Here is an 18,356-nt window from a genome sequence, read left to right on the forward strand (position 1 = left end):
GTTTGTCTCACTGTTTGTTGTGTCTCTTCTGTCAGTCCATTGTTCCTGAGTGTGCATTCACCGGAGGAAACATCAAAGAAGCGCTTCGCAGGAGGCTCCCAAGCACTGATGATGTCGCCTAGCCAGGGGACGAAACGTTTGCAACAAAAACTTCCAGCTCGGCGAACAGAACCACAACAATTGGCTGCTGTTTTCTTTCAGTGTCCAATTACATCTATTTTTTACTTGCACATGCACACTGTTGTTTAATGAATCAGAGTAGTCGTGTATTTTTCTTCTATTATTTGGTATGCTCGGCTTCATCACTAGTCTTTCGTTTGGAGTCTCTGTACATGTGTGTTAGCTAGGATTAAGTTGATCGCGGTCTTGTCTGAGCCAGTTTGAGTTTGATTCATCCATTCCATGATCTGAGCTCAAAACTAAAGGCTGAAATTACGGTGCAACACTGCGGACGTACTGCACTGTTTGAGGTGCTATATTCACTGTAACTCTGGATGATATGGAAATTCATCAAGAATGGTTGGAATGCACACACTAACTAAATGTACAGCAACTGTCAATACAAGGGCAACTTTTTCGAACACATTTCCACTCAGCGACAGGAGCATCAAGTCTAACTTCATATCTTTGTTATGGGGATAAGTTTATTTAATTTTCCAGACATTGTAGATAAACATTGTGGATGAACTTAGGTTTTGTGGAGGTGATTCCTGTCCAATTCAACTGGTAGTTAATGAGGCTTTAAACCTGAAGTTGTGTTCATGAGCCCATGTGGTTGATTAATTCTTTTGATTTAATAATGTCTTCTTTACTCAAGACATTGAAGAATTATGGTGAATAAAAATCTTGCTTGTGGGTACAATAATGAATGGCATTTCTCAGGAACAGGGAGAAAGTGAGCATTGCAGATGCTGGAAATCAGAGTCGAGAGTCTGGTGCTGGAAAAGCACAGCAGGTCATCAGCCTTTCCTGATGAAGGGCTTATGCCCAAAACATCGATTCTCCTACTCCTCGGATGCTGCCTGACCTGATGTGCTTTTCCAGCACCACACTCTTGTTTCTCAGGAACACCCAGCTACTGGAGAATACATTCTTTCATAAAATAATTTAATAAATAATGCAAGATGGAGTATTCCCATACATGCTTTTCAAAGCTGAATGTGCCATGAAAAAAATGCTGATGTATTCTGGGGTGAATTTTAATAATAACAAGTGATAAACAAAGAGGACACTTTGGGGGAAATTGTCATCTTAACATGTTTCTGTAAATTTACTCTTCAATATCAGCTTTCAAATTGCATATCAAAACACAATTTAAGATGTTTGTTTATTTGAAAATAATAAGATGCACCAGTCTGACTTGGAACCATATCATCTTTCCATCATTATCACTGGATCAATATTCTGACACTTCCTCCCTCATGGTATTGTGGGTACCTATCTGCCATGTTCTGTAATGGTTTAAATGGCACTTCACCACCACATTCTCAAGGACAATTAGAAAGGGCCGATAAATGCTGATCTAACCAGCAATGCCAATGTTCTGTGAATGAATTAAAAAAAAACCTCCAAGGGCACTTAAAAGCATCTCTCATTTTAAACAGAAAATGATTCACTGTGACTGCTGCTCTATTTGCACAAGTGCATAAAGTGCTGACCCTAGTCTGATTCTACAGATAAATGCAGTCTGCTGCTTTTTTGGATCAGATGTTAAATTGAAGCCTTCTTTGTTTTCTTATATGGATTTAAAGAAGATCCCCTGGCATGATTTTGAAAAAGAGTATGGGAGTTACCCCAGTGGTTAGCCAATATTTATTCCTCTATCAACATCATAAAAATAAATTGATAGGAATTATCACGTTGCTGCCTTTTGGAACTTATCATGTGCAAATTGCTGCTGTGTCTCCTACAATAACTACAAAGCAGTTTGGGTGGTCCTGTGGTCATGAAAGGCTCTATACAAATGCAATTTGCTTTTCCTTTTATAGGAATATGTTGAGTAGTACTCATTTATTATTTGAAAAGCAAAATGCATAACAATAGAAAGTAGTAAGTGATGCTGGATTAAGGGAAAGCACAAATGGTAGAAGCAGTTTTGGATTGCTCTACCATGAAGCTGACACAGACCTGTTCAAAATTGAATACCAAACTTTTAGAATTTTATTTTAAAATATCTGTAGACCAAAGATTCCATTGATCTACATTAAAAAAAAGTATCTAAATTAAAAAATAGTCTGTAGTGTAATAAAATAATGACACTTCACCTGGGTTCTTTCGGTTTCTGGTAGATTTTTGATTTAAAATATCTAAATGCTGGCTTCACAGAAAGAAAGAACTTCAGCTTTAAAAGGTTAGAGCTTATTGGCTTATCGGCAAATGTAATAACAAGTTTGCACGTAGCAATGATTCAGACACAACAACAAGATAAGTGACCAGTCTTTTTTTGGATATGTTGACAGAGAAATAAATGTTAGCCAGAAAATATATATTCCATTTGTCTTCAAATAATTACAAAAGAATTAACTGCATCCTAGTCCAGTGGCTCTGAGTCAAATTGTAGTCCTGCAATCATTATTCCATCTGAGATTAATAATGGAACATAGAAAAGGAAACAATTCTGCGAGCTTCTAGTTTTGGGACAGGATCACACTTGGTAGTGCATGTATCAGATTTCTTCCCCTCCTAAAAGTAGAAGAATCCTTTTCCACATGTGGAGCAGGTGAAAGGGCTCTCCCCAGTGTGAACACGCTTGTGTATATTGAGATAGGATGCAGACCCAAACTTCTTTCCACAAGCAACACTACTGAATTGCTTCTCCTCAGCATGAATTTGTGCGACCAAAGACCAGAATAAAGAGTGAATCCCTTCCCATAAATGGGGCAGACAAATGGCCTCCCCTTCTAATGCGAGATGACAATGCGTCACCCATGAATCAATTTTTGATTATGTGACATCAGCTGACATGTACACATTCCCACAAAGACCACTGGATATCCATCAACAATCAACATAAATTTGATTAAAATTCTTTCTTCATGTCAATCTTCTCTTAATCTTTCCTAAAGATAGTAACTGCTTGCTTATTATACCATTGATAATTTCAGTTCCTGGCCATGTTCAATTGTCTGAGAGAAATAAAACACTTGCATTTTTATTGTGCCTCTCAGAAATGTAGGGCATCCAAATTGTTTTAGAGCTAATCAAGTGGTAAAAATCACATTATACCAGGTTATAGGCCGACGGGTTTATTTAGAAGACTAGCTTTCAGAGCACTGTACCTTCATCAGATAGCTGTAGAGCAGAGCATAAGACACATAATTTATAGCAAAAGATTACAGTGTCATCCAACTGAAATTATAAGGAACTTTGATTATCTGTGTACTGTATTGGATTATCCGAAGGAGATCTTGAGGTCCTGTCAAAAAGCTGTTTCAACTTATGATCACGTCTTTTGTTTACAGGTACAATGATTAAAAACAAACTCGGTTCACTCAAATGCTGCCGAGAACAGTCCTGGACAGTCCAGGCACCGTCTCTAAATGACTGACCTCATGCGCTCTCTCTCACCATACTTTCCCTGGAGTTTTACACAGACGTGTACCCTCAACCCTCCTTCCCCAGATAATGTCTCCAACATTGTCCTGTACAGGACAAAGGTGGAACCTGTCAAAAGGTTACGGTAAAAAATTGTGCGTGTGTGCACGCGCTATTTGGAGACTTACCCCACAAAGGCAGCAGCAGTCTTACTGTTGGTGTACAGTCCAGCAGCCAGGTGAGGTTGGGAGCGGATGGTGGTAGACGGGTTTAGGGGTGGGGGTCCTGTACAGGACAAAGGTGGAACCTGTCAAAAGGTTACGGTAAAAAATTGTGCGTGTGTGCACGCGCTATTTGGAGACTTACCCCACAAAGGCAGCAGCAGTCTTACTGTTGGTGTACAGTCCAGCAGCCAGGTGAGGTTGGGAGCGGATGGTGGTAGACGGGTTTAGGGGTGGGGGGGGTGGACAGGATTTGGGGGCGGGATGGGAGCAGATAGGGTTGGGAGGTAGATAGGATAATAGGATAGGGGAATGGATCTTCAGAAGATTGGTGTGGATTTGTTGAGCTGAAGGGCCTGTTTCCACACTGTAGGGATTCTATGATTCTATCCTCTCAAGTGGAGGGAGAAGATACCATAGCACAATTTTAAAGAATAGTAAGGGAGTTAACCCTGGAGTCCTGACCAATCAACATTGCAAAAGCAGGTCACTTGGCAACTATCATATTGCTGTTTGTGGGAGCTTATTGTGCCCTGTTTCATTGGCTGAGTAAAAAAAATTTCATTGACCGTAATGAGCCTTGCTGAGGTTCATACAAATGTGACTTTCTTTCTTTATGTATTCTATTTATTCATTAACAACTTCACTGAGGGGTGGCACTACAAACAATCCATCTCTACCTTAATGATATTGTTGCATTACCTTGTAAGATTGACACCCAAATCTTCCCATCGCAGATATAAAGGTCTTTCTTGAAAACATCAAACCAGAGACGGCTGGCTTCAGTCTCAGTGCAGGGTGGGTGGCTTCCAATTGTCACCTTCATGTCTGTTTCTGATTTCAACACAAGAGGAGATCAACAACGTTCGTATTTACCAGAGACGAGTCATTGAGTTAGACACTGTGTGGCTTCACTATGGCTAGGAGAAAGTGAGGTCTGCAGATGCTGGAGATCAGAGCTGAAAATTTCATTTCCCCTCCTCCCACCTTGTCTCAGTCAAATCCATCGAACTCAGCACCGCCTTCCTAACCTGCAATCTTCTTCCCGACCTCTCCGCCCCCACCCCAGTCTGGCCTATCACCCTCACCTTGACCTCTTTCCACCTATCACATTTCCGACGCCCCTCCCCCAAGTCCCTCCTCCCTACCTTTTATCTTAGCCTGCTGGACAAACTTTCCTCATTCCTGAAGAAGGGTTTATGCCCGAAACGTCGATTCTCCTGTTCCCTGGATGCTGCCTGACCTGCTGCGCTTTTCCAGCAACACATTCCAATCCAGTGAGGGAAGTTGGAAGATTTAAGCTGCTATCTTTTTGACGAGAGCCTACTAAGTGAAGGCCTGTCTGTCCTCTAATGTAGACATAGAAGAGCCAATGGCACTATTTTTAATAAGAGTTATAGATACATAGAAAACACAGTAAGATTTCATGCACAGAAGGTAGTCGTCTGGCACATTATGTCCATACCAGTCGATGAATACCTCGTCACACTAATCCCACTCTCCAAATTTTGATTCCTAAACCCATTGACTGTTCCACCGCATGTTTTAATGTGATTATGGTTTTTGCCTGTATTACCCTTTGAACTCGTGGGTTCCAGAACCTCACCACTGATGAGAAAGTTGTTCCAGGTGTCATAGTCAATATTTTTTCAATAATTAGTACAGCATTTCTTTTTGTGGGAGCTTGCTACATGTAAATTGCCTGCTATGTGTCAACACTGACTGTACTTCCAAAGTACTTTATTGGCTGTAAAGCATTTTGGATCTTTCTGTGGCCATAACAGTTACTATATAAATGCAATTTAATTTTAATAACTCAATAGTTACTCATAGAAATCTAATGTTATATCACTGGGATGCTTTTTTGCCATTATTATGGCAATAATGTTTTTTTCAAATTTAAAAAAAAGTTATGATATTTCAGCTACTTTAATCCCATGTGTATCACTGATGATTTGTATTTACTCTGTGGAAATTTTAATTGAGTAGAAGATTTTACTGCATTTTACTTTCTGATTTGCTGTTTGAGAATACTTCAGTGTAATTGGCTGCCAACTCCCTGCGGTGATATCACTGTTACTGTATGCCTAGTGTTTGTCTTGATCTTGCACATATCAAGAAAGGGAAACTTCATGCCTCAGAGATCACTAGATAGCAGAAAATCCCTTTAATACTTCAAAGTACTCTTTTGGTATGATCCTAGATATTGAATATTGTTAGATATTATTACTGGAGCGAATCATAGATTTACATTTAAATAGTTCCCATTTCTGTCTTTGTTCACTCCTTTCCTCAGCAATATTTTGTGTTTGATTTTGTCTACTTTCTGTGGTTTTATTTACCCTAATGAAGAAGAGCATATCTTCTCAACATCACAACTATTGATCTCACCCTGCTTGGCTGTTGTATGGAACCCCCTACGTGTTAACCCCTTAAAGCCAAATACATAACAATATTGTCAAATTTGATGGAATTTTAATGCATTTACTTTAGGGGAAATTTGGCATGTTAATATGCTGCAGTTTTTCTTATCTGCGATGTTTTGTGTTATGTTGCTGAAAATATTACTGATGAAATACTTAGCAGTTGTAGTAAAATCATGCGTATACTTAGGATGAAGAAGATTATGAGTACCACATATGCTTGGTCCAGTTCTTGTTGGATTCATTTGGATATCAAAGTTGAAACTTTATTGCTGGAACAGCACAGCAGGTCAGGCAGCATCCAGGGAACAGGAGATTCGACGTTTCGGGCACAGGCCCTTCTTCAGGAATGAGCAGAGAGTGTTCAGCAGGAGAAGATAAAAGGTAGGGAGGAGGGACTTGGAGGAGGGGCGTTGGAAATGTGATAGGTGGAAAGAGGTCAAGGTGAGGGTGATAGGTCGGAGTAGGGTGGAGGCGGAGAGGTCAAGAAGAAGACATTTCCAACTCCCCTCCTCCAAGTCCCTCCTCCCTACCTTTTATCTGCTCCTGCTGAACACTCTCTGCTCATTCCTGAAGAAGGGCCTGTGCCCGAAACGTCGAATCTCCTGTTCCCTGGATGCTGCCTGACCTGCTGTGCTGTTCCAGCAATAAAGTTTCAACTTTGATCTCCAGCATCTGCAGACCTCACTTTCTCCTAGAGTCTGTCTATCCCAATCTTGAATCAGACTGGTTCTATTTAAAATTTCTAAAATGTAGTCACTGTTTTTTTTTAGATTAGATTCCCTACATTATTTTGTGCATTCCCAACATATTCTGTCCCTCATTTTGAGCACAGAATGTACTTGGGTGATTTTTTATCTTTTCGGATAGATGTTAGTGGTATTGTCACACTGGAACAGGGCTGGAGGTGCGGCTAGTCTGGAGCACAAATGCTTAGTACTATTGTCAGAATGTTGTCTAGGCTCACAATCTTTGCAGTACAGTATTCAGTGATTTTGGGAATTTATTGTTATCATGTGGAGTGAATCGAATTGGCACCTAGAAATTAGTAAGGAGGACTTTGCCATTATGTATGCTGGGTAGTCATTCCAATTTCATTCCTTAGTGGAAGTGGTTTGCTACAACTGAGTCTTGCTAGGCAATTTAAGAGTTAACTACATTGATGTGGGCCTGGAGTTACATGTAGGCCAGATCAGTAGACATCTTTCTCCGATATGACATCAATGAAGCAGCTGAATTTTTACAGTAATTTACAATGGTTTCACGATTGCCATTAACATTCAGGTCTATTAATTGATTGAATTCAAATTTCATCATTTTGAGGTAGGTTTTAAACCTAAGTTCCCAAGCATTAGCCTGAGACTCAGGATAACTATGATACTCCCAACCAGAACACTGCCTCCTCTACAGCTGGAGGCAAGTCTTACTTTGGATAAGTAAACGTTCTAAGACATACCCCTTGCCCTGGTATTAAAGCATGGAAAGGACAAAATGCATGTCTAAATGCACCTATCATGTTTTAATGATAAAAACAGTGTTAAGTATTTAAGTTTGGATCAAAAGGATTTGAATTGTATTTATTATAAAAACAATAGATTTGCATTTGAATCCACAATTATGCTGCACTAAAAATCAAATTTTCCTTTTAATTTAAAATCTAACCATTAAAAACACAAGCTGTTTGGCTTACATGTATACAACTTAAAGTGAACACATCATATGAAATGCATAAAAGTTCCAGAATAGGCCACACCAAAGTTGAAACAAAATACATGAAAGTTACTAAATTGTAAAGTGAAATTTGAAGGTCATACTTTTGATATGAGCTGGAATTGATTTCAGAGAAGAATAGATTTAAAAACATGCTGATTATTCAGCTGCGAGAATCGTGGAATCTTGAAATGGTGCAGATTTTTTTAGAACACCATAATTTGGCAAGTCAACTGGTTTTGAATAGATCCAATACAGCATTTGGAGTCTGAAAAACAAACAAAAAATGTTCACAAAGGGACTGAATAAACATTGGATTTCTGGGTGTCTGAGTTTGACTCCGACAATGTTGGTGTCTTACACAACTCCTTTGTAATGGTTGAAGCCTCCTGCTTTGTAGGCTTTAAATCAGACAGTCGAGTTGAAATAGAATCTGAATACACCTGGTTGTCTGAAGAGCTTAATGAATCACTGACATCTGGACAAGCCATGGTAGATTGCCGTCCATCGGTTTCCATCACATATTTGTGAAAATTAGCAAATGTTTCACTCATAAAAACAGGGGTTGGAAAGACTTGCTGTTGGGATTTCTCCCGATGTAAAGGAGACCTATGGTTGGTTTGTTTATTATTAGTGTGAAAATGCAGGGAACTAGCTTCACCAGAAGCAACATAAACTGGTGATTTGGGGAAAGGCTTGTTTCCAACCTGCATACTATTAGAGTCACCTGCTTCACAATTAAGCACACCTGGTTCCTCCATTCTCTTTGCATATCTCACTGGTAATATGGCATGAGTTTCCCAAACCTTTCTCTTCTTGCATTTCTCATTTCCTGTGGAATACATTCTGGTTTTAATGGATAACTTGCTGTTGTTCTTAATCCAGTGCAGTAATGGATGGTATACTTTGCCCCCGTATTTCATGGCATTCACCCATTCTGTTATCTCTCTTTTCCGATTTCTGGTCTTCCTCACGTGAAACAGACAACAGGCGACAGTTGATAATATCATACATGCTCCAAAAGTGATGAAAAATGGACAAACCCAATCTGAAAATAAAATATGTAAGTGTATATACTAGAATACAGAACAGGAACAGGCCATTCAGCCCATGAGTTTCATCAGTGTCACTTTATGTCATTATTCTCTAGAAATCAATTGGTATTTGCTCTGAAAATGCTCAATGAGTGAGCTCCTATATCTCGCTGGAGTTGAGAATTCCAAAGAGTCAATTGACAACAGTCTAGGAAGAAGCTCATCAAGTCTAGGAGATTTATCAAATTTGGATTAGTCAGCTTTTCAAGTTGCAGCATGGTGGCACAGTGGTTAGCATTGCTGCCTCACAGTGCAAGGAACCTTGTTCAATTCTAGCCTTGGGCAACTGTTCATGTAGAGTTTGTATGTTCTCCCTGTTTCTTTTGGGTGCTCTGGTTTCCTCCCACAATGTAAAGATGTGCAGGTTAGGCGAATGGACCATGCTAAATTGCCTTGTAGTATCCATGGATGAGTAGGCTAGGTGGGTTAACTATGGTAAGTGTGGAGATAGGATGTGGGTGGGGTGTTCTTTGGAGGATTTGTGCAAATGCAATAGGCCAAATGGCCTCTATCCACAATGTAGGGATTCTATGATTTTACTTGTTTAGTAATATTAATTTCTGGAGAATTGTCTGCATCCTCTTTAATAAAGTAACTTTAGGTTCTCTGCCATTTTACTGTTCTCCACAATAAATTCCTAAAGTTGAAACTGACCGCTGCTGCAGTTACAAGTGTGAGGTTAATATTATGATTATTTTTAGGACTGGATCTTTTGTTTTGTAAGATTATCATGGTTTGGCAATGTACTTATAAATGAAGATTAAATGGAATGAGCCATCTGAATTATCTTTGAATCTGACTGAGAGTAAATATGAGTGCTCTGGTTGTTAGCTCCAGAGAAGAATAACATTGTGTTATTGAAAGGGAGGAGGGGGGGGGGGGGTGTCAAATATTAACACCCAGTGAAAATGATAGTTGTTTCTAAGTTACCAAATAAAAAGACAGACTTAACATTTCAGATTGACAACCCTTTATCAGAACAATCCAAGATAGAGGATAGGAAAGATTTCTGGCTGTAACAGGTTGCTCCTTTTTTGAGGCATTTTGGGTGCTGGAGGTGAACTCCAGGAGCAGCGGTTACTGTTTTATATGCTATTGCATTGTTTTGGAACTTTGGTGAAAAAAAGTCAAAACCACGGCACTTTTAAAAGTGAGAGGGGCAGACAAAGGCAGCTCATGGTCAGGTCATTACAGGAGAGAAATAAAGAAAGAAAGAAACCCACACTGTTAACTGACACAGTAGTGAACCTGCGCAGTTACTGCCTTTGCTGTTGAATTACGTATCGCTGGACATCGGAGTCCATCAGGGAAAATTAACAAACAGTGAAATTCACAACTGATCATAGAGGAACCTGTTTGGGAGAGGTCACAGCACAGAAACAGATAAGTGAATAATTTTAAGCATAGTCTTGCTGTAAATCTACAATAGTGAGTAGAGTGGGTTCTTTCTTGATTAAGTGTTTTATTTGAGATTTGTCTCTTGATTAAACTTAAAAATATAACCCATAAGTATTAAGTTAGCCTGGAACAGTGTTTTGTAGAGGAATAAGACAGTGCTATTTTCTGGATCTGTAGATTGGAAAAGCAAAAATTAGTACAGTGATATGCTCTTCTTGTCGAATATGGGAGTTCAGGGAGAGTTTGCGTGTTACTGAGGATTATATCTACAATAAATGCCATTGGTTGCAAATCCTATCAGATTGAATGGGATTTATCCTAGGATTCTCTGGGAAGCCAGGGAGGAGATTGCCGAGCCTTTGGCTTTGATCCTTATGTCGTCACTGTCTACAGGAATAGTGTCAGAAGAATGGAGGATAGCAAATGTTGTTCCCTTGTTCAAGAAGGGGAGTACAGACAACCCTGGAAATTATAGACCAGTGAGCCTTACTTCAGTTGTGGGTAAAGTGTTGGAAAGGGTTATAAGAGATAGGATTTATAATCATCCAGAGAGGAATAAATTGATTAGGGTTAGTCAACATGGTTTTGTGAAGGGTAGGTTATGCCTCACAAACCTTATTGAGTTCTTTGAGAAGGTGACCAAATACATGGATGAGGGTAAAGTGGTTGATGTGGTGTTTATGGATTTCAGTAAGGCTTTGATAAGATTTACCACGGTAGCTTTGCAGAAAATACAGAGGCATGGGATTGAGGGTGATATAGTGGTTTGGACCAAAAATTGGCTAACTGAAAGAAGACAGAGGGTGGTGGTTGATGGGAAATATTCATCCTGGAGTTCAGTTACTAGTGGGGTACTGCAAGGATCTGTTTTGGGTCCACTGTTGTTTGTCATTTAATTAAATAACCTGGATGAGGGCATAGAAGGATGAGTTAGTAAATTTATGGTGGATAGTGACAAAGAATTTTGTAGGTTACAGAGGGTCATAGATAAGCTGTAGAGCTGGGCTGAGAGGTGGCAAATGGAGTTTAATGTGGAAAAGTGTGAGGTGATTCACTTTGGAAGGAGCAACAGGAATGCAGAGTACTGAGCTAATGGTAAGATTCTTGGTAGTGTAGATGTGCAGAGAGATCTTGATGTCCAGGTACACAGATCCTTGAAAATTGCCACCCAAGTTGATAGGGTTGTTAAGAAGGCATACGGTGTGTTAGCTTTTATTGGTAGAGGGATTGAGTTTTGGAACTATGAGATCATACTGCAGCTGTAAAAAATTCTGGTGAGGCCACATTTGGAGTATTGCATACAGTTCCAGTTAACGCATTATAGGAAGGATGTGGAAGCTTTGGAAAAGGTTCAGAGGAGATTTATTAAGATATTGCCTGGTATGGAAGGAAGGTCTTATGAGGGACTTGGGGCTGTTTTTGTTAGAGAGAAGAAGAGTCCACAGTAGTAAACTCACCAATTTTAAGGGCATTTAAATGGTCATTGGATAGGCAATATGGGCGAGGATGGAATCATGTAGGTTAGATGGGCTTCAGATTGGTTTCACAGGTTGGCGTAACATTGAGGGCCAAAGGGCCTGTACTGCGCTGTAATGTTCTATGTTCTCATTCTATGAATAGATCGTTTGGAGCGACAGTTTGAGGCAATGAGGAATTTACAAGAGCAAGGGGGTGTGATGGATGGCAGTTATAGGAAGGGAGAAAAGTCGCAGATACATAGATGGGTTAATGCCTGGAAAGGTAAGAGAGGTAGGCAGGTTGTGCACCCACCATCCCCTCCTGGCACCTTCCCCTATCACTGCAGAATTGCAAAACCTGTGCCCACACCTCCCCCCTCACCTCCATCCAAAACCCCAAAGGAGCCTTCCACATCCATCAAAGTTTCACCTGTGGTTCCACATGTCATTCATTGTATCCGTTGTTCCCGATGCGGTCGCCTCTATATTGGGGAGACAGGGCACCTAGTCGCAGAGTGCTTCAGAGAACCTCTCCGGGACACCCACACCTGTCAACCCCACTGCCTCATGGCCGAACACTTTAACTCCCCTTCCCACTCTGCTGAGGACATGGACTGCCCGACACTCTCATCTTCCGCCTCGGGACCCTCCAACCCCATGACATCAATGTAGATTTTACCAGTTTCCTCAATTCCCCTCCCTCCACCTTATCCCAGTTCCAACCTTCCAGCTCAGCACTGCCCTCATGACTTGTCCTACCTGTCCATCTTCCTTCCCACCTACCCCCATCTCCATCCACTACCTCATTCTCAGCTACTTACCCCCAACCCCACCCCCTTCCCATTTAACTCTCCATCCCCGAGGGTCCCAGCCTCATTACCGATGAAGGGCTTTTGCCCGAAAAGTCGATTTTCCTGCTCCTCGGATGCTGCCAGACCTGCTGTGCTTTTCTAGCACCACAGACTTGACCTAATCTTCAGCATTTACAGTACTCACTTTTGCCTAGGTAGTGCCTAGGGGTCTTCTGTGGCTATCCCCATTTCAAGCAATGCTGTTTTGGAAAATATAGGGAGTGATGGATTCTTGGGGGAATGTAGCAGGAACAGCCAAGGTTCTGGTATCGAGACTGGCTCTAATGCAATGAGGGGTACGTCAGGTTCCAAGAGATCGACTGTGTTAGGGGACTCTCTAGTCCAAGGCACAGACAGATGTTTCTGTGGCCAGCAGTGAAAAATCAGAATGGTGTATTGCCTCCCTGGTGCCAGGATCAAGAATGTTCTCAATGGGAAGAGGGCCCAGCAGGGGGTCATTATACACATTGGAACCAACGACATAGGAAGGGAAGAGGATGAGAGAATATAGAGAGTTTGGCAGGAACGTAAAAAGCAGGTCCTCGAGAGTAGTAATAGCTGGATTACTCCCCGTGCTACGTGCTAGTGAGGGTAGGAATATGAGGATATAGCAGATGAATGCATGGCATGGTGTATCAAAGAAAGATTCACATTTTTGGATCATTGGAATCTTTTCTGGGGTACAATTGACCTGTGCAAGAAGGGCAGATTGCACCTAAATTGGAAGGGGACTAATATACTGGCAGGGAAATTTGCAAGAACTGCTTGGGAGGATTTGAACTAGTAAGGTGGGGGGGGGGGGGGGGGGGGGGGGGGCCCAGGGGGATAGTGAGGAAAGAGATCAATCTGAGAACACGTTGAGAAAAGAAGCGAGTCAAACAGTCAGGGCAGGCAGGGACAAAGCAGAGAACAAGGTAGGACTGATAAATTAAACTGCATTCATTCCTGAAGAAGGGCTAATGCCCGAAACGTCGATTCTCCTGTTCCCTAGATGCTGCCTGACCTGCTGCACTTTTCCAGCAACACATTTCCATCTCTGCATTCATTTCAATGCAAGAGGCCTAACAGGGAAGGCAGATGAACTCAGGGCATGGTTAGGAACATGGGATTGGGATATCAGGGCAATTACAGAAACATGGCTCAGGGATGGATAGGACTGGCAGCTTAATGTTCCAGGATACAAATGCTACAGGAAGGACAGAAAGGGAGGCAAGACAGGAGGGGGAGTGGCGGTTTGATAAGTGATAGCATAACAGCTGTACTGAGGGAGGATATTCCTGGAAATACATCCAGGGAAGTTATTTGGGTGGAACTGAGAAATAAGAAAGGAATGATCACCTTGTTGGGATTTATTATAGACCCCCAAATAGTCAGCAGGAAGTTGAAAAACAAATTTGTATGGAGAACTCAGTTATCTGTAAGAATAATAGGGTGGTTATGGTAGGGGATTATAACTTTCTAAACACAGGCTGGGACTGCCAGAGTGTTAAGGGGTTAGATGGAGAGGAATTTGTTATGGGTGTACAAGTATGTGGATGTACCAACTAGAGAAGGTGCAGATTTGATCTACTGTTTGGAAATAAGGCAGGGCAGATGACTGAAGTGTCAGTGGGGGAACATTTTGGGGCCAGCGACCATAGTTCTATTAGTTTTAAAATAGTGATGGAAAAGGATAGACCAGATCTAAAAGCTAAAGTTCTAAATTGGAGAAAGGCTAATTTTGACGATATTAGACAAGAACTTTCAGAAGCTGACTGGGGGCAGATGCTCGCAGGTAAAGGGGTGGCTGAAAAATGGGAAGCCTTCAGAAATGAGATCAAGAGAGTCCAGAAACAGTATATTCATGTTAGGATGAAAGGGAAGGATGGTAGGTGTACGGAATGCTGGATGATAAGAGAAATTGAGGTTTTGGTTAAGAAAAAGAAGGAAGCATTTGTCAGGTATAGACACGATAGTTTGAGTGAATCCTTAGAAGAGTATAAAAGCAGTAGCAGTATACTTAAGAGGGAAATCAGGAGGGCAAAAAGGGGACATGAGATAGCTTTGCAAATAGGGTTAAGGAGAACCCAAAGGGTTTTTATAAATACATTAAGGGCAAAAGGGTAACAAAGGAGCAAATGGGGCCCCTCAAAGATCAGCAAAGCGGAATTTGTGTGGAGCCACAGGAGATGGGGGAGGTACTAAATGAGTATTTTACATCAGTGTTTACCGTGAAAAAGGACATGGAAGATATAGAATGTAGGGAAATAGATGGTGACATCTTGAAAAATGTTCGCATTATTGAGGAGGAGTGCTGAATGTCTTGAAATGCATAAAGGTGGATAAATCCCCAGGACCTGATCAGCCGTACACTGGAATTGTGTGGGAAGCGAGGGAAGTGATTGCTGGGCCTCTTGCTGAGATATTTGTATCATTGATAGTCACAGGTGAGGTGCCAAAAGACTGGAGGTTGGAAAACGTGGTTCACTGTTTAAGAAAGGCGGTAAGGACAAGCCAAGGAACTATAGATTGGTGAGCCTGACATCAATTGTGGGCAAGTTGTTGGAGGGAATCCTGAGGGACAGGATGTATATGTATTTGGAAAGGCAAGGACTGATTAGGGATAGTCAACATTGCTTTGTGCGTGGGAAATCATGTCTCACAAACTTGGTTGAGTTTTTTGAAGGAGTAACAAGGAGGATTGATGAGGGCAGTGCAGTGGACGTGATCTATATGCACTTCAGTAAGGCGTTCGACAAGGTTCCCAATGGGAGACTGTTTAGCAAGGTTAGACCTTATGGAATACAGGGAGAACTAGCCATTTGGATACAGAACTGGCTCACAGTTAGAAGACAGATGGTGGTGGGGGAGGGTTTTTTTACAGACTGGAGGCCTGTGACCAGTGGAGTGCCACAAGGATCGGTGCTGGGTCCACTACTTTGGTCATTTATTTAAATAGTTTGGATGTGAGCCTGAAAGGTATATTCAGTAAGTTGCAGATTATACCAAAATTGGAGATGTAGTGGACAGCAAAGACGGTTACCTCAGATTACAATGGGATCTTGATCAGATGGGTCAATGGGCTGAGGAGTGGTAAAAGGAGATTAATTCAGATAAATGCGAGGTGCTGCATTTTGGGAAAACAAACCTTAGCAGGACTTATGCATTTAATTGTAAGGTCCTAGGGAGTGTTGCTGAACAGACAGCTTGGAGTGCAGGTTCAAATCTCCTTGAAAGTAGAGTTGCAGGTAAATAGGATAGTGAAGAAGGCTCTCCTTTATTGGTCAGACTATTGAGTATGGGAGTTGGGAGGTCATGTTGCGGCTGTACAGCACATTGGTTCGGTCACTGTTGGAATATTGCATGCAATTTTGGTCTCCTTCCTATTGGATGGATGTTTTGAAACTCGAAAGGGTTCAGAAAAGATTTACAAGGATGTTGCTAGGGTTGGAGGATTTGAGCTATAGGGAGAGATTGAATAGGCTGGAGCTATTTTCCCTGGAGCTGAGGAGAGACCATATAGAGGTTTATAAAATCTTGAGGGGCATGGATAGGATAAATAGACAAGGTCTTTTCCCTGGCATGGGGGAGTCCAGAACTAGAGGGCACAGGTTTAGGGTGAGAGGGGAAAGATATAAAAGAGACCTAAGGGGCAATTTTTTCATGCAGAGTGTGGTGCATGTATGGAATGAGCTGCTGGACGAAGCAGTGGAGACTAGTACAATTGCAACATTTAAAAGGCACCTGGATGGGTATATGAATAGGAGGAGTTTGGAGGGATAAGGGCCGGATGCTGGCAAGCGGGACTAGATTAGTTTGGGATATCTGGTCACCATGGATGAGGTGGACAGAAATGTCTGTTTCTGTTTCTGTGCTGTACATCTATGACTCTATAATGCCAAGTATTCTAAATTTTTTCTCCCATAAACCTGATGTCCTAACTCACACTAAATGTCATTCACTGACTGCCTTTATGTTTGCTGACCAAGACTGGGCCCAGACCCAGCATCACCTTGATTTAAAAATTCCCATCCTTGTTTACAAATGCTTCTATGGCATATCCTCTCCCTATGTCCATAATTCCTAATGCACTACAATCCTTTAAATGATCTTCACGTTTCCACACTTTTTAATTTCCATTAAGTCAAATCATGTTAAATTATGTGTGGACTTATGTTAACTCTAAATTCTCTCCATAAGTGCTATCAGACCTGTGGCGTTTTCCCAGTAATTTCTGATTTTGTTTTTATTTCCAGCATCTGCAGTTCTTTTGGTTTTTTTGTGGGCTTCTTACGGCACCATCTTAATTCACTTTGCACAGCCATTAACACTCAAGAGTGTTCTGCTGGAAAAGCACAGCAGGTCAGGTAGCATCCGAGGATCAGGAAAATCGACGGGCTTTTGCCGATTTTCCTGCTCCTCGGATGCTGCCTGACCTGCTATGCTTTTCCAGCGCCACACTCTTGACTCTAATCTCCAGCCCTCACTTTTGCCACAGCAATTAACAGCCATGTCTTCCAACTGAAATGGACATGAGCTTTGGAGTTCCCTCAAACTTCTTCACTTATCTTTCTTTGTTCAACACCCTTCAGAAAACCTGCCTCTTTCACCAGCTTATGTCATCCAGTGGCAAATTTTATTTGGGAACTGGACATTGAGTAATTCATCTGAACAAAAGTCCGAGAGGATGGCAGAGGAGGGCTCCTGAACTAAAGGTCATCCAGTCCGATCACTTTTCTTTTCTCACCCTTTTTGCTTTCTTTTATTTTCATTTACAGTTTCTGTCTATGTACTTTTGGAAGGAAGTTTCATTGTGGAGTCAGTGCCGGTGACAGCAGTGGCTGGAGGGTCTGGCAGTCAGCTATGAGGCGGCTGGTGTGGCCGGGCAGAACTCTGGAGGTTGATGACATTGTGGCTTCTTTGAGGTCTGGAGCGTGGAACTAGCTGGGGCCCTGAACTATACTAGGGTGGGACTCCAGCAGAAGAGCAGGAGCAGACAGCTCAGGGCAGCTGGCAGTGAGAGCAAGAGCAGACAGCCAGAAGTAGCTGCGGGAGCAGGAACAAACTTCAAGTGGCATTGGTGGTAGCAGGAATAGGTTGCAAGATGGCAAGTCTTGAAGAAGGCTTGTCACATCGATTTCCCCACCTCCTGATGTTGCCTGCTTGCTGTGTTCTTCCAGCCTCTTGCCTGTCTATTGTGGCAAGAGCAAGCAGCTCTGGTTGATGACGGGGTCAAGCTTGAGCCCTTGTGAGGACTGAGAGCCCAATATGGCCAGTTGCTGACAGACTGTGGTGTTGAACTGTTAACTGTCTTTCTTTGTTTTTCCACCCTTTAGTAAGAAAGACTATGACTGTTTATAACTTTGTTTTTCATTATATTTCTGCTTTGTACCTAAGATGGTGCCATAAGTGGTGACATGCAAACTTTCCACTGTACTCATGTAGGTACATGTGACAATAAGCCTAATTCAATTTTACCAAACTAAGGAAGCTACATTAATTTACGTTTCTAGTGGCCCAAAGCCGTCCTGACATGACATACTTACTATTTGGCAGTATCATATAAACTGGGGAATAATTTCAGGTCCAGTTACAAGGCTGGGTCTGCTCTGAAAGGTTAAGAGTTCGTGGGACGTGACTAGCGCTTGTGACGTCAGCGCCGCTGGCTTGCCCCACTGCGCGTGCGCGG

The 18,356-nt window shown here is 41.8% G+C and overlaps 1 protein-coding gene across 1 annotated transcript; it reads right to left on the minus strand.

Moving 5' to 3' along the window:
- Positions 1-7,803: 7,803 nt before the first annotated feature.
- Positions 7,804-18,320, minus strand: LOC122554267. Its single transcript, XM_043699022.1, has 2 exons — positions 18,214-18,320; positions 7,804-8,936 (listed from the first exon to the last, which is right to left on the minus strand). The coding sequence occupies exons 1-2, from the start codon at positions 18,227-18,229 to the stop codon at positions 8,179-8,181; spliced, it is 774 nt and encodes a 257-aa protein (XP_043554957.1). The 5' UTR covers positions 18,230-18,320; the 3' UTR covers positions 7,804-8,178.
- Positions 18,321-18,356: the final 36 nt, after the last annotated feature.

This window comes from Chiloscyllium plagiosum, chromosome 11 (genome assembly GCF_004010195.1).
Source record: "Chiloscyllium plagiosum isolate BGI_BamShark_2017 chromosome 11, ASM401019v2, whole genome shotgun sequence".
Classification (NCBI taxonomy): Eukaryota; Metazoa; Chordata; class Chondrichthyes; order Orectolobiformes; family Hemiscylliidae; genus Chiloscyllium; species Chiloscyllium plagiosum.